Source organism: Eubalaena glacialis, chromosome 13 (genome assembly GCF_028564815.1).
Source record: "Eubalaena glacialis isolate mEubGla1 chromosome 13, mEubGla1.1.hap2.+ XY, whole genome shotgun sequence".
In the NCBI taxonomy this organism is placed as follows: domain Eukaryota; kingdom Metazoa; phylum Chordata; class Mammalia; order Artiodactyla; family Balaenidae; genus Eubalaena; species Eubalaena glacialis.
Window position 1 is genome coordinate 71,043,524 of NC_083728.1, and position 16,714 is coordinate 71,060,237.

The 16,714-nt window shown below is 40.9% G+C and overlaps 1 protein-coding gene across 3 annotated transcripts; it reads right to left on the reverse strand.

The window, feature by feature from the left end:
* Positions 1–722: 722 nt before the first annotated feature.
* On the reverse strand, positions 723–10,200 carry COQ7 (coenzyme Q7, hydroxylase). Of its 3 annotated transcripts, none has more exons than XM_061208197.1 (6): positions 10,065–10,200; positions 4,419–4,597; positions 3,136–3,250; positions 2,126–2,262; positions 1,387–1,455; positions 723–945 (listed from the first exon to the last, which is right to left on the reverse strand). In XM_061208197.1, the coding sequence occupies exons 1-6, from the start codon at positions 10,138–10,140 to the stop codon at positions 868–870; spliced, it is 654 nt and encodes a 217-aa protein (XP_061064180.1). In that variant the 5' UTR covers positions 10,141–10,200; the 3' UTR covers positions 723–867. The 3 variants fall into 3 exon arrangements, with proteins under 3 accessions (XP_061064180.1, XP_061064181.1, XP_061064182.1); XM_061208198.1 differs by lacking the exon at positions 10,065–10,200 and adding an exon at positions 9,781–10,036; XM_061208199.1 differs by lacking the exon at positions 10,065–10,200 and adding an exon at positions 9,737–10,036.
* Between the last annotated feature and the right edge of the window lie 6,514 nt (positions 10,201–16,714).

The window sequence follows — 16,714 nt, forward strand, 5'->3', positions numbered from 1 at the left end:
GTACTGATTAAACACAGGGCGCAGGGTGGGAGGCAAAGACCCAGTGGCGTGATTCTTCGCCACGAGAAGCTGACAATCTAGTCCGGGGGTCCCCAGCCCCGACCCACCCCAGAATCGCCTGGGAGCTTTCGAAACCATTCTGATCCTGGGCCCCACCCTAATTCAGTCAGAATTTTTTCTTCACAACCTGAAAAATTCTAAAATGCTCTTCAGGACATTCTAATGTGCAGCCAGAGAAAAGAATACCACTGCTCTAGGTTTTTTCATAAATTATTTAACAATTTGCAAATCATAAAAGATTTCAACAAAGTATGAAAATTATAGTCCGTTTTGGTCCATTCTTTTGGGAACAGACCTAAAGGAAATGATTATAACTCAACTTCAAAAATAATCCACAATTTAGTATATTCTCTGATGGAAGTAACCTGCCCTAAACCCACAATTCACAATGAAAACAATGTCAGTCTTCCGCTTACCTGATGGGCTCAGCAGTCTTGCTTGGTCAATCTTAAACATCATTGTGTTTTAAATTACTTTGTGTTACCAGTAAACTCATTTTTTTTTTTTTTCCTCTTGATTTCTGTTACTTTCTTAATGATTCATTCTTAATGCTTTAGGAAAAAATTAACTACAGACCAAACAAGGACCAGCTTCATCTGCTGTAATCTGAATGCACCTGGTGAACTGTCAGCCTTATGGCCATAAAGCAGCACAGAGAAAAATCAACACTGGAGAATTTTATTAACAAAAAAACCTCTCACAGTTTATTAACAAATTCACAGAACAGTAACTGTACGTTTCCTTTTCTGCCACTGTCACTTGTTAAATTACTATCATCGTTTATACACAAGGAAAAGTGGACATACTTTACAGTCTTTCTGATAAATATATTGCCACGCTGCATCCAGCCTGGATAACGCTCTTCAGAACAGCGTACGCTGGAGCCTGTTAAAAACAACAACAATAAGCAAACCAAAGAAACCTGTTCTACGTTCACCTTCAGTTGTAAGGTACAGGCCTGGCATGGCAGGGTTGGGACTTCTCTGGATAAGTAATAAGATCTAAGAAACAATTTATTTTAATTGGGGGAAAAAAAAAAAAACCTATTCAAAAGATTGGAATGCCTCTGCTGCAGCCAAAACATTTGACCCAACCGTTTCTCACCTGAAAGGGAGAAAGTGCTGGGCAAAAGGATAACGAAGAGAAGCAAGAAATAAGATTCCCAGCTGGGAGCAAGGCATTTGCTGGCTTTCTGTCAAGCAATGTATTGGTTCTCTTTGTCTGACAGCCACTTTGTATCTTTCTGGGAACAGAAACCTTCCCATCCCTCATCCTTCCAAATAAGGTGCCACCACAAGCAAACAGTAAATAAAGGGGGGTCCCCACCAGTTCTGCGTCGTGTTCGAGGCCTATGTCATGGTGCTCAAGCTCTTCATCCCGAAATTTCCTTATCACCTGATTAAGGAAAAAGAAATGGAAGCAAGTCAGCCTACCAGCTCCCTGCTGTTCTGACTTATTTTGGAGGCTAAAGCCTCATATTATCATCTAAGACACAGGTAGGCAAACTTTTCCTACAAAGGACCAGAGTCAGTACTTCAAGCTTTTTGGGCTGTAAGGTCCCTGTCACAACTCAACTCTTCCATCGTAGAGGGGACAGCAGCCATGGACATGTAGACAGATGGGTGCAGCTGTGTTCCAACAAAACTTTATTTACAGAAACAGGTGGTTGGCAACTGACTTAGCTTCAAAAAAAATTAAACAGTTCCCTTATTTGCTGTAGAAAATTTCTGAGGATATTTATTTATTTATTTATTATTCTGAGGATATTCATTTATTTAATCTGAAGGGTTTGTGCTCATGGCATTTGCTCAGAATCTATCAATGATCCGGAAGCAGAGAGAATACAGGTCTGGGCTCAGGAAACACAGGTTTCAGTCCCAGCTCTGCCCAAGCACGTGACAGGGCACACGGCTTCAGCTGCCTCAGTTTGCTTGCTTTTAAAATGAGGTGCTGCCCTAGGTTTCTGAGGCATCGCTATTCCCTAACACTCTATTTTGTTCCTCTTACCAAACTGCATATCTGCCCTTCCCCGCCTAGCAGCCCCTTCCAGAGCTCAGTCAAATACCTGAAGAAGCTGTTCATATTTTTCAGGCTCCTCCATCAGCATCCTGATCTGGTTGTTGTAGTGGTGTGCTATGGACTCTTCCACAGCAACTGTGCAGGCCATTGCGCCCTCCTTCCCAAGCAGGGCAGTTCCCGCACCTGGAATTGTCAGATCCAGAAGGCAAAGGATGGGGCTGATACCACTGGGGATGGAGATCAGCTGAGGTCAGGGTTTGTCACCTTGGCACCCTGGACTCTGGGGCTGGATAATTCCTTGTTGTGGGGGAATGTCCTGAACACTGTGGGCTGTTTAGCAGCATCCCTGGCCTTTACCCACTAGGTGCCAGTGGCATCCCCAGTTGTGACAACCAAAAATGTCTTTAGATTTTGCCAAGCATCCTCAGGAGCAACTTGTCACCCTTGAAAACCATGGTTTTCGGTGGTACCAGATCACAGTGTTAAACCCTGAATCACATAGTAAGAATGTCCTTTTTTCAATGCTTTTTCTAACCTTCCAATTATGGCAGGACGAGTCTTCACTGAGGGTGAGTGTGTTTTGGGTTCCTCTATACCACATTCCCCCCGCCACCCTTCTCTTTTTGGCCGTGCCTCGTGGCTTGCGGGATCTTAGTTCCCCGACCAGGGATTGAACCCAGGCTCTCGGCAGTGAAAGCACCAAGTCCTAACCACTGGACCACCAGGGAATTCCCTGACTCTCCCTTTTTAGGAGTGAGCAGATCTCAGGTTTAGAACGTTCATCAGGGAACATCATCTGGCTACAACTGAATTGCTCTAGCTTTTTTCCTCTCTGTTGTATTTATTTTCACTGTACCTTCTATTTATAAAAGTACTGATTTTAAGATTCTATCTTAAATAAGTGTAAGCAAAAAAAAGTCAATTTAACTTCAGAAAAATATTAAGTAAATTCAAAGGTTGTAAGAGGACACAGCAAGAATTGTAGAAGTGGTTATTTAATGATTCAATCATCCCAGATCCCTAAGCTCACATAGGCTCTTCTGGACAGACACATACCCAGCGCAAAGCCCACCACATTCCAAAAGGGCATCAGAATGGTTGGCCGCACCCTGAATGCAACCATCAACTCATTGAACTTTTTCAAGTGGTCCTTTTCTTGATCCCACATTTTCTGTAAGAAACATAAAAACAAAGACATGCAAGCATTCCACAGAGACCGCCTGCTATATACCAAGGAAACTAATGCCCTGTCCATGTGGGGTAAAGGAAGCAAAATGGGGAAAATGATGAGAACTGCTATTTCTCCCAGTCCCCTTGAATCATCGAAGAAAAACCCTAAACATCAGACTACGGAGAAGAGAGTGACAGCAAACCAAGAGAAGCATCTGTTATCTTAATTCCAGACAAGCGGATCCCGAACCATGGTGCCAGAAGAAGCTCCTCAGACCCACAATGCACCTATTCAAGGACAAGTGCACACCCAAAAGAAATGAGATGTTTAGCTCATTTCAAAATTAGAAGGGCAGAATACTACCTTTTATATAAGTTCCTTTCAGACAGCCAGAAATGTAAGTATCATTTACATCAAAGAAAAAAGGGAGAATGATTATAAGAGCTAACACTTAAGAGTATGACCTACAGCCAAGTGCTGTCAAATAGCTTTACATACGTAATTAACTTAATCTGCACAACTGCTTTGTGAAGGACAAACTATTATTATCCTCATTTTACAGATGAAGAAAGTGAGGCACAGAGAGGTTAAGTAACTTGCCCAAGGGCTCAGAGCAGGCAATTTAACATGTGCTAAGTGTCTATTACATGCCAGGCATGGTATTAGCCGCTCTACACCAGCTCATTTATTCTTCACCAAAACCTAATGAGGTGTTTGTTATCAGCTCATTTTGCAGATACGGAAATGGAGAGGTCATGTGACTTCCCCCAGGTCACACTGGGAGAGAGCTGGAATGTGAACCTTGGTCTGTGTGACTATAAAGCCCAGGACCGTCCGTCTGCCTCTCAGTATAAAATATAAAATATCTCCACTGGCCTCCACTATGGACAGGACCACAACGTCTCATAACTGGCTCTTTTACTTTACGCTATGACTCTCAGCCCTTTCTTATTGCCCGCACCGCCCCCCCAAGACATTTTAATACTACAGATATACTGTATGTGTTTATGTACTAAATGTATGTGCTTGATAAAAAAAGAATAATATGCTTTTTAGTCCTCCACCCCCACCCGCACAACCAATTCTTGCTTGCCTGGGGACAACAGTATCTCCCTTGAGAAGGCATGACCCAACGCGATTCATTACCCAGAGATAAAGAGGCGCCCACCTGAATGACCGGCCCGACGCTCGTCCGACCCAGGACGGCCATCTGCCCTGCGTAGATGCGGTTTGCTCCATATTCACCTGCATGATCCACCCGGATTATTTGATCCACAGCTGCCCGATTGATGCTGTCTAAGGTCATTCCCAAACTGCAAAATCTGACACTGATTCTTCTTCCATAAGCTGCAACACAAGTGTTTATTCTCCATTACTCTCGGGTAAAACTGAGATGTTTCCTTCATAGACAGAAGAAAGAGGCACCTTAGAGCTAAGGTCACAAATAAGCTCCCCAGAGGTTGGGTACACCCACAGGTGTATTCTGTTTAACCTGCAATGGTTTTTGTTTTTTAAAGTAAATTAGTTACCAACATTTAAAACATAGAAGATTTTAACTAAAGATCTGGACTCTGGCTTCAATCTAAGTGTATGATGATCTGGAAATACTGATTCTGTCTTCTCACCAGGCAGTTAGCATGGTAGCCGCCTCTAGATGGGCATGGTTCTCCAGTTCACCCACGCGTTCCGGCTTACTCCGTTCCCAACCCTGGCTGCACAGACCCCCTAGGGAGCTCTCCAAAGCATGGATGCTCCTCCCCAGTTATCTCTGGGAGCAGGACACTGATGTTTTTGAAAAGTTCTGTGCACAAATCCTCTCTGCAGCCAAGGTGACGAACTGTAGATTTAATTTCTCTTAAAAATATCCGCACCCGTGGGCATCTGACTTTGAGAATTTAGCCCTAGAGCTTAGGTTTCATCTCATTATGGTACTTAATTTAACTGAACTCTTCTTGCTTTCAAAATGTAAATTCTTGGGCTTCCCTGGTGGCGCAGTGGTTGAGAATCTGCCTGCCAATGCAGGGGACACGGGTTCGAGCCCTGGTCTGGGAAGATCCCACATGCCGCGGAGCAACTAGGCCCGTGAGCCACAACTACTGAGCCTGCGCGTCTGGAGCCTGTGCTCCGCAACAAGAGAGGCCGCGATAGCGAGAGGCCCGCGCACCATGATGAAGAGTGGCCCCCGCTTGCCGCAACTAGAGAAAGCCCTCGCACAGAAACGAAGACCCAACACAACCAAAAATATAAATAAATAAATTTTTTTAAAAAAAATGTAAATTCTTCAGGATAGATTAGATTTTGTCTTTTTAAAAACCCTCCAAACAGTAACACCTTGACTGTAATCTCTGAGGCTTACATTAGGGCATTCCCAAAGTTCTCTCCCCTAAGAGAAGAGTTTTGTAACATGTTTAGATGTATAAGGTGTTGTCAACTCATTTTGCAGATGTGGAAATAGAGACTCAGAGAGATCATTTAGTTTGTAATGTAAACTTTGACCTGTATTGGTATCATCTTGAGATGTGTTTCAAGGCTCTTATGTATGACTGTGTGTTTAATAGATACTTCTTTTCATTTAGGCTAACTTGAACACCCACACAATGTGCAGAAAGTTTCATTTTGGATACATCTATAGTTTTTTTTTTTCCATTAAAAAAGGTTTTAGTGCTTTGGACACAGTGATGGGGTAGGCCTGATGAAATCTGAGGGGGTTCTGCATTTGAACTTTTCAGGCAGGGGATTTTAAATGACTAACTCTAAACAAAGGAGCAGTGGATATTAGGGGTCCGAAGCATGGTGACCCAGCTTTGATCCAGTCTTCCACATAACCTGCTCCATCTCACCAAGCATATTTGACTCAAGAAACTGGATGGAGTCAAGTTCTGCCAGGTGTAAGGTACCACTCAGATCTGTGCCATCAGACAGTGGGTCACTGTGGTCCGTGGCCATGTTTTTATGTGGAGAACAATTTGAGACATTTGACAAAGTCAAGGTAACCTGTCTCAAGTTTTTGCCTCCAAGTCCAAGGACTGGTGCTTCCATCGGTCTGGCCTCCTTATAAATTGAAAACGATGAGATGACTCTATTTTTTAAAGTAATCTTGTTTGCTTGTTCTTTTATTTTGTTACTCCCACCCAGAAATGTGTTAATGGGAAAGAACTTTAAAGACAACTCAATACTCTTTTTTTTTTTGGCCGCTCCCCATGGCTTGCGGGATCTTACTTCCCCGACCAGGGATTGAACCCAGGCCCTCGGCAGTGAAAGCGCCAAGTCCTAACCATTGGACCACTGGGAAATCCCTCAATACTCATTTTTAAGAAACCACTTACTGAGAAATAGCAAGGGGCTGAGTGCATACGATGAGGGTGAGTTCAAAAGCACAGCTGACTTCTGATGGGTAGAATTATATTTCTATTAAAAACATACTTGAATTTTCCCTAGCACTGCAACACTCTTCCAGATTCAGGCACCTAATAAATGCTTTTTGGGAGTATGTGTGGAGGGTGGGGTATTGTAATATTTGCTATGTCTATCTTTTCATAATCTCTGCAAGGTGTCTTTAAAAAGTATGGGATGGATACTCTTGGATTGGAAAAATTAATATTATTTAAATGGCCAAACTACCCAGAACAATCTACAGATTTAATGTGATCCCTATCAAATTACCCACGACAATTTTCACAGAACTAGAACGAATAATCCTAAAATTTATATGGAACCATAAACGACCCAGAATTGCCAAAGCAATCCTGAGGAAAGAGAACAAAGCTGGTGGCATAACCCTCCCAGACTTCAGACAATATTACAAGGCTACAGTAATCAAAACAGTGTGGTATTGGCACAAAAACAGACATATGGATCAATGGAATAGAATAGAGAGCCCAGAAATAAACCCACACACCTACGGCCAATTAATCTTTGCCAATTAATATACAATGGAGAAAAGACAGGCTCTTCAGCAAGTGGTGTTGGGAAAGCTGGACAGCCACATGTAAATCAATGCAGTTAGACACACCCTCACACCATACACAAAAACCAACTCAAACTGGCTTAAAAACTTAAGTATTAAGACATGACACCATAAAACTCCTAGAAGAGAACATAGGCAAAACATTCTCAGACATAAATCACACCAATGTTTTCTTAGGTCAGTCTCCCAAGGCAATAGAAATGAAAGCAAAAATAAACAATGGGACCTAATCAAACTTATAAGCTTTTGCACAGCAAAAGAAACCATAAACAAAGTGAAAAGACAACCTGCAGACTGGGAGAAAACATTTGCAAATGATGCAACCAACAAGGGCTTAATTTCCAAAATATACAAACAGCTCATACAACTCAATAAAAAAAAAAAAACAACCCAATCAAAAAATGGGCGGAAGACTTAAACAGACATTTCTCCAAAGAAGGCAAACAGATGGCCAACAGACACATGAAACGATGCTCAACATTGCTAATTAGAAAAATGCAAATCAAAACTACAATGAGGTACCACCTCACACCCGTCAGAATGGCCATTAAAAAGTCTACAAATAACAAATGCTGGAGAGGGTGTGGAGAAAAGGGAACCCTCCTACACTGTTGGTGGGAGTGTAAACTGGTGCGGCCACTATGGAGAACAATATGGAGGTTCCTCAAAAAACTAAAAACAGAGTTGCCATATGATCCAGCAATCCCACTCCTGGGCATATAACTGGACAAAACTCTAATTCAAAAAGATACATGCACCCCAATATTCACAGCAGCACTATTTACAATAGGCAAGACATGGAAGCAACCTAAATGCCCACTGACAGATGAATGGATAAAGAAGATGTGGTCTATCTACCTATACACACACACACACACATACACACACACAATGGAATACTCTTCAGCCAGCCATAAAAAAGAGTGAAATAATGCCATTTGTAGCAACATGGATGGACCTAGAGATTATCATACTAAGTGATGTAAGACAGAGAAAGACAAATACCATATGATATCACTTATATGTGGAATCTAAAATGTGAACTTATTAAGAAATTAACAAATGAACTTATTTAAGAAACAGACTCACAGACATAGAAAACAAACTTATGGTGACCAAAGGGGAAAGGGGGTGGGGGAGGGATAAATTAGGAGTTTGGGATTAGCAGATACAAACTACTATATATAAAATAAACAACAAGGTCCTACTATATAGCACAAGGAACTATATTCAATATCCTGTAATAACCCATAATGGAAAAGGAAAAAAAAAGTACAGTATGGATCACAGATGGGGCACAGAGCTAGAGCCAGAAAATACGTATCCTGTCTCTAACACAGACCTTAGACAATCCAGAATTGCCATTTCTCACATATAAAATTGGGAATGATCAGGTTATTTCCTTTCTAAGGGAAAACACACAATAATAAAACCTTTCTTACTGAGTTACCATGAAGGTAAAATGAGATACAGGAAGCAAAGTAACTCTTTAAATGAAAAAGAATGATTCTTATTCTGGTATTGGCTCAACTAAGGAGCATTAAAAATCATGTTCAACAGTCCTCTGAGTTTTGCCTGCATTGTCACACACTTTAAAATAAAATTGAGAAATAATAAAATTGAGGCCCAGTGCTAGAAGCTCTCAAATGCATCATTTTATATTCATGTTTTCCCAAAATGTGAAACACATACCTATGATGGTACCTAGAAGATTTCATGGTGGTTTATGGGAAGACCTTAAGTGGCTATGAACATGCATTAAATAACACCCATGTTTTTTAGCAAGAGTTATTCTGTTCCAACTCTTTTGTCTTCATCAAGGAGATTGTCTCAGTTTACAGCTGACGCATCTTAAACATCTTCCTAACACTTGCTAACCTCCCTTTCTTACCAGAAAGAAAGATGATCTTGGGTTCAAGCCTTTGTAGGCAACAGTATCTAATACAATAACTTCTTGTTTTCAGCGTATTTATTTTTTATGATTACTTTTCTTGGGACAGGCGATACTGGTTTTCCGTTTACCATAAGGATCTAGTTTCCGTGAAATTACTTAATTTAAAAATGGGACACGGTTTAGGAAAAAAAAAAAACCTTTAGTAATCAAAATACAAGTGGTATTGCTATAAGGCAAAAGTCGTGACGGTGGTACACGAATGATTTAACTTTGAGAAAATGACCTCACAATTTTCTGAGGCAACTCGGATGAAATGAGGAAAGGAGGAGCCAGGATCCAAGCCCAAGTCTCCCTACTCCCAAATCGATGCTCCTTCCAATACCCTGGTGCCTCTCAAACTTGCAAATGCACACGAATCATTCGAAGGTCTTGTTAAAGTACTGACATAGCGATCCAGTAGGTCAGGGGAGGGACCTGAGAATCCGCGTTTCTAACAAGCTCCGGGGTGAGGGGTGAAGGTGTCGGGGGCAAGCGGACGCTGCTGGTCGTAGGACTACCTACGAGGCCCTGAGCAAAGGCTACGAGGAGGACACCCCCCCACCCCTCCGTCCCTGGGACACTAAACTTTTAAGGTCGCCAACTGTCCTCAGTCCGGAACGCCGACCACACCTGCAGTGACGTCACGTAACAGGTGCGCAATTAGGTGATCCCCAATGCGCCGACCCGGAACCGGCGCTCCAGACGGTTACTGCGGAAAACCACCCCACTTCCCGCCCGGCGGACCCGCGGCGCACTACCGGCCTAGCCCCGCTTTTCCAGCCGCTCAGTCGCGCTCCGTCGCAGCCCTGTGACGTAGTGAACGTCTCTCCCGTGACCTCTCCGACCCAAGCCTCAGGAGAAAATTCCCTGGCTCGCCGGCACAGGGCGGGGCCACGGTCACGCTCCCCCTTTACCTGAGAGGGACCTCGGGGCGCCCGTGCGCAGCTGCCACAAGCAGCAAACCCCCGCCGCCGCCCGGGCGCAGCTCATTGCCGCGGCAACAGGGGAACCACTCCTTGAACGGAGCAAACGTGCCCTTGGCGCAGACTGATGACGCACGGCCGACGTAAGGCAGACACGACCCGCTCTTGCCTCGGTGGAAACGCCCTGGGCCACCTGCTTCCACTCGATTGGTTGGAAACGTCAAATGAAAAGATTCTACTGGATGCGATTACTATCAATCATTCAGGAGCCCGACCGGGTAAAGGGTTGCCATGGAGATGAGAATGCTAAATTGTTCTTTCAAAGATCCCGACGGGGTAAAGATTACTCATCTCAGTTCCTGGGAAAGAGGACCATGAAGGAATTGTTTACTGGCATAGCGACTGTATTTTATACCAATATAGGAGGTTTTTCTCTATTTGTAACCACTTTAAAATAGTAGAAATTACATTCTGAAATTCACCACATGGTCATTAGTGTTATCTCTAGGTATTGGGGTTGACATACTAAATTTCTTCCTACTCCTTTTCGCTATTTTTAGGTTTTTTACAGAGAACCTTTATTATTGCTATTATTAATTCCACTTTACTGTTAGTGAGAACGTACATTGGCGCAAATTGGTTTCTTAAGGGGAGGGTTGGGAAGGGAAGATTTAGCAACATATTTCTTACTTTTAAGTCTGTATCCAATCTGTCAATGTAGACTCATCAATTGTAACAAATGTATCACTCTGGTGGGGGAGTCGGTGCATGTGTGGAGGCAGGGGCTATATGGAAAATCTCTGTACCTTCCTCAATTTTGCTGTGAACCTAAAACTGCTGTAAAAAAAATAGTCTTAAAAAAAATTTGGACACTTTAAAAAATGCATATCACTGATACAACAATCCTACTTCTAGGGATCTATGGAACAGAAATAATTTTTCGAATGTGTAATGTATATGAGGGCAAAAAATCAAAGGTGCATACCTGAAAGGATGTACAGCAAAACGTTTAATAATGATAACTTCAAGGGGTTGGGATAGTGAGAAGGGGGCTTTCATTTTTTACTTTACACCCTTTGATTATACATCTTTTATATATATATATCTTTATTGGAGTATAATTGCTTCACAATGCTGTTAGTTTCTGTTGTACAACAAAGTGAATCAGCCATATGCATACATATATCCCCATATCCCCTCCCTCCCACCCGCCCTATTCCACCCCTCTAGGTCGTCGCAAAGCACTGAGCTGATCTCCCTGTGCTATGCGGCTGCTTCCCACTAGCTATCTTACGTTTGGAAGTGTGTATGTGTCGATGCTACTCTCACTTCACCCCAGCTTCCCCCTCCCCCAGCCCACCCCGTCCTCAAGTCCATTCTCTATACTTCACCCCAGCTTCCCCCTCCCCCAGCCCCCCGTCCTCAAGTCCATTCTCTATGTCTGCGTCTTTATTCCTGCCTTGCCACTAGGTTCATCACTACCATTTTTTTTAAAATTCCATACATATGCGTTAGCATACGGTATTTGTTTTTCTTTCTAACTCACTTCACTCTGTATAACAGACTCTAGGTCCATCTACCTCACTACAAATAACTCAATTTTGTTTCTTTTTATGGCTGAGTAATATATGTGCCACATCTTTATCCATTCATCTGTTGATGGATATTTAGATTACTTCCATGTCCTGGCTATTGTAAATAGTGCTGCAATGAACATTGTGGTACATGTCGCTTTTGATTTATGGTTTTCTCAGGGTACATGCCCAATAGTGGGATTGCTGGGTCATATGGTAGTTCTATTTTTAGTTTTTTAAGGAACCTCCATACTGTTCTCCATAGTGGTTGTATCAACTTACATCCCCACCAACAGTGCAGGAAGGTTCCCTTTTCACCACACCCTCTCTAGTATTTATTATTTCTAGATTTTTTGATAATGGCCATTCTGGCTGGTGTGAGGTGATACCTCATTGTAGTTTTGATTTGCATTTCTCTAATGATTAGTGATGTTGAGCATCTTTTCATGTGCCTTTTGGCCATCTGTATGTCTTCTTTGGTGAACTGTCTCTTTAGGTCTTCCGCCCATTTTTAAATTGGATTGTTTGTTTTGATATTGAGCTCCATGAGCTGTTTGTATATTTTGGAGATTAATCCTTTGTCCATTGTTTCATTTGCAAATATTTTCTCCCATTCTGAGGTTTGTCTTTTCATCTTGTTTATGGTTTCCTTTGCTGTGTGAAAGCTTTTAAGTTTTATTAGGTCCCATTTGTTTATATTTATTTTCATTACTCTAGGAGGTGGGTCAAAAAAGATCTTGCTGTGGTTTATGTCAAAGAGTGTTTTTCCTATGTTTTCCTCTAAGAATTTTAGAGTGTCCTGTCTTACATTTAGGTCTTTAATCCATTTTGAGTTTATTTTTGTGTATGCTGTTAGGGAGTGTTCTAATTTCATTCTTTTACAGGTAGCTGTCCTGTTTTCCCAGCACCACTTACTGAAGAGGCTATCTTTTCTCCATTGTATGTTCTTGCCTCCTTTGTCATGAATTAGGTGACCATATGTGTGTGGGTTATCTCTGGGCTTTCTATCCTGTACCACTGATCTATATTTCTGTATTTGTGCCAGCACCATACTGTCTTGATTACTGTAGCTTTGTAGTATAGGTTGAAGTCAGGGAGCCTGCTTCCTCCAGCTCTGTTTTTCTTTCTCAAGATTGCTTTGGCTATTCGGGGTCTTTCGTGTTTCAATTACCCGTTACTATAAAATATTTAAGATAAACTGCTATTGTAAAATAATGTTGCTGTTTTCAAATTAACACACTGCAATAATTTAAAATTATGATCGAATAGATGGAGAGATATACCATGTTCTTGGATTGGAAGAATCAACATTGTGAAAATGACTCTGCTACCCAAAGCAATCTACAGATTCAATGCAATCCCTATCAAACTACCACTGGCATTTTTCACAGAACTAGAACAAAAAATTTCACAATTTGTATGGAAACACAAAAGACCCCGAATAGCCAAAGCAATCTTGAGAACGAAAAATGGAGCTGGAGGAATCAGGCTCCCTGACTTCAGACTATATTACAAAGCTACAGTAATCAAGACAGTTTGGTACTGGCACAAAAACAGAAATATAGATCAATGGAACAGGATAGAAAGCCCAGAGATAAGCCCACGCACATATGGTCACCTTATCTTTGATAAAGGAGGCAAGCATATACAGTGGAGAAAAGACAGCCTCTTCAATAAGTGGTGCTGGGAAAATTGGACAGGTACATGTAAAAGTATGAAATTAGAACACTCCCTAACACCATACACAAAAATAAACTCAAAATGGATTAAAGACCTAAGTGTAAGGCCAGACACTATCAAACTCTTAGAGGAAAACATAGGCAGAACACTGTATGACATAAGTCACAGCAAGATCCTTTTTGACCCAGGTCCTAGAGAAATGGAAATAAAAACACAAATAAACAAATGGGACCTAATGAAACTTAAAAGCTTTTGCACAGCAAAGGAAACCATAAACAAGACCAAAAGACAACCCTCAGAATGGGAGAAAATATTTGCAAATGAAGCAACGGACAAAGGATTAATCTCCAAGATTTACAAGCAGCTCATGCAGCTCAATAACAAAAAAACAAACAACCCAATCCAAAAATGGGCAGAAGACCTAAATAGACATTTCTCCAAAGAAGAGATACAGATTGCCAACAGACACATGAAAGAATGCTCAACATCATTAATCATTAGAGAAATGCAAATCAAAACTACAATGAGGTATCATCTCACACCGGTCAGAATGGCCATCATCAAAAAATCTAGAAACAATAAATGCTGGAGAGGGTGTGGAGAAAAGGGAACACTCTTGCACTGTTGGTGGGAATGTAAATTGATACAGCCACTATGGAGAACAGTATGGAGGTTCCTTAAAAAACTAAAAATAGAACTACCATATGACCCAGCAATCCCACTACTGGGCATATACCCTGAGAAAACCATAATTCAGAAAGAGTCATGTACCAAAATATTCATTGCAGCTCTGTTTACAATAGCCAGGACATGGAAGCAACCTAGGTGTCCATCATCGGATGAATGGATAAAGAAGATGTGGCACATATATACAATGGAATATTACTCAGCCATAAAAAGAAATGAAATGGAGGTGTTTGTAATGAGGTGGATGGAGTTAGAGTCTGTCATACAGAGTGAAGTAAGTCAGAAAGAGAAAAACAAATACAGTATGCTAACACATATATATGGAATCTAAGGGGAAAAAAAAAAAAAAAAAAGAGGTCATGAAGAACCTAGTGGCAAGATGGGAATAAAGACACAGACCTACTAGAGAATGGACTTGAGGATATGGGGAGGGGGAGGGGTGAGATGTGACAGGGTGAGAGAGTGTCATGGACATATATACACTACCAAATGTAAAATAGATAACTAGTGGGAAGCAGCCGCATAGCACAGGGAGATCAGCTCGGTGCTTTGTGACCACCTAGAGGGGTGGGATAGGGAGGGTGGGAGGGAGGGAGATGCAAGAGGGAAGAGATATGGCAACATATGTATATGTGTAACTGATTCACTTTGTTGTAAAGCAGAAGCTAGCACACCATTGTAAAGCAATTATACTTCAATAAAGATGTTTAAAAAATAAAAAAATAAAAATAAAATAAAATAAAATAAAATAAAATTATGATCGACTATTATATACCTTTTTAAATCCAAATAGTTGGTGAAAGTGAGGGTGTTGTAACATTCTCATGTAAAGCTCCTGAGTGTAAATCTAGCTCTCAAAAGCCTTAAAATCTTGGCTGTAATCCCATTTCCAGGTCTCTGGGGAAAAAAAAGGAAAAAATATTGACAAAGATTTGTGTGTCTCATTTATTATCAGGGACATTTGAAAACAAAATGTTAAGCAGCAAGGTAATGTTAAAAAAATTGTGGGGACTTCCCTGGCGGTCCAGTGGTTAAGACTCTGCCTTCCAATGCAGGAGGTGTGGGTTCGATCCCTGGTCAGGGAACTAAGATCCCACATGCTGTGGGGTGTGGCCAAAAACTTAAAAAAAAAAAAAAATTGTGATCCATCTGTATGATGTTATGTAACCTACTGAAATGCTTATAAAGAACTTTGTATAAAATGAGAAAACACTTATGAAAAAGAAATGAGAATGCCAATTTTTTTTCTTTCTCTTCTTTTCGTCTTCCCTCCCTCACTCTGTTCTTTCTTCCTTAAAGGGAATTTGCCAAGATTAACAGTGGATGTCCACAAATATTGCTCATACATGATTTTTACTTTTTTTTCTCTGTAGCTTTCAATGTTCCCTTTATTTTCTATAATAAACAGGTATTTTTGTAAGGAGAATACAAAATTTCATAAAGAAAAGGCTTATTATTCCCTAATTCAATCCTCAAAAATAGAAGTGAATGTCTATATTATTTTTCCATTTTAAAGATAAGGGATCTTTATCTCACAATGGTAAAGACACCTGTACAAAATTACACAATTAAGCAAGTACAAAGCCATTCTATGTCCCAAGCACATCCCATGCATTGGAAAGACAATACACCAAATTGATTTACTAATAAAGCAACACCCTATATAAAGAAGACACATTCGTATGTTCTATCTTCCTAGGGATCAGACCTTGCAGTGCCATCCCAGGAAATTAATTCCTTTCTTCTCCAGTACTTACTCAAGTGGGTATCTACAATCAGATATGTAGCTGCAGGAATTTACTTTGCTAACTTAAGAGTTAATGCAAACTAAAGACTTGCCAAACTGGATTCTTCTCTTTGCTGGAATTAGAATATTTTGCAATTGCAAGAAAGTGCAAGGCCACCTTGATAAAGAACAAGAACCTGAAGCCAATGGCATAGAACAGAGAAAAGAGAAATGTTTGCATGGACTTTCAAAATTCCACCTCCCAGTACTTGTAATGAGGTGTGTGTGGGGTCCGGGGCAGGGGGACGGGAGTGGGGAGTGACTGAAAACTAAGTATCCAGCATTGGTGAATGATTATGAAAGTATACACTGACACAATGGAAGAATACCATGTAATCATTAAAAAGAATGAGTAGCTACTCTCCATATAAAGATCTTCAAGATGTTATTAAGGAGAAAAAACGGAAAAGCTCATAAATAAATAAATATCACACATACAACTACAGATACATATCTGCTTGAATATATAATTTTCTGGGAGAATAAAATAAGCATCATTAGCAGTGTTTCCCTCTGGGAGGTGGGATGGGGAGTCTTGAAACAACTTTATGTCTTCTAAGTTTAAAACACACACACACACACATATCCCTCCTTGGCTTAAAAGCAAGTCTTAAAAGCACTCATTTGATGATTTTCTATAATTAAACACTTCTTTCTTCTCTCTGATTCTAGGAAAAGGTAAAGAGCAACTTTACAAACTGTTACAGCTTTCATGATCACTTGACTGCTAACAAGACGCCTCCAAGAATTCAAATACACACAATCACATTTTAAAACCTTCAAGACATAGTTTAATCAGTAGTTGTAATGCACATTTGTTAGCGAGAGCTGCACTTTAACAATTATACAGACATCACCTGCAGTTATTAAAGTTATCAAAATATATAAAAACATTCAAGTAAGAAGTATGCAAA

Bases quoted from the DNA above. Each gene is read 5' to 3' on its own strand.
- COQ7 (XM_061208197.1), bottom strand. From the start codon at position 10,140: ATGAGCTGCGCCCGGGCGGCGGCGGGGGTTTGCTGCTTGTGGCAGCTG. The intron at 3,251-4,418 runs GTGGGCGCCTCT...TGTTTCTTACAG, and splicing joins GCGTCGGGCCGGTCATTCAG to AAAATGTGGGATCAAGAAAA. The intron at 1,456-2,125 runs GTATTTGACTGA...TTCCTTAATCAG, and splicing joins AATATGAACAGCTTCTTCAG to GTGATAAGGAAATTTCGGGA.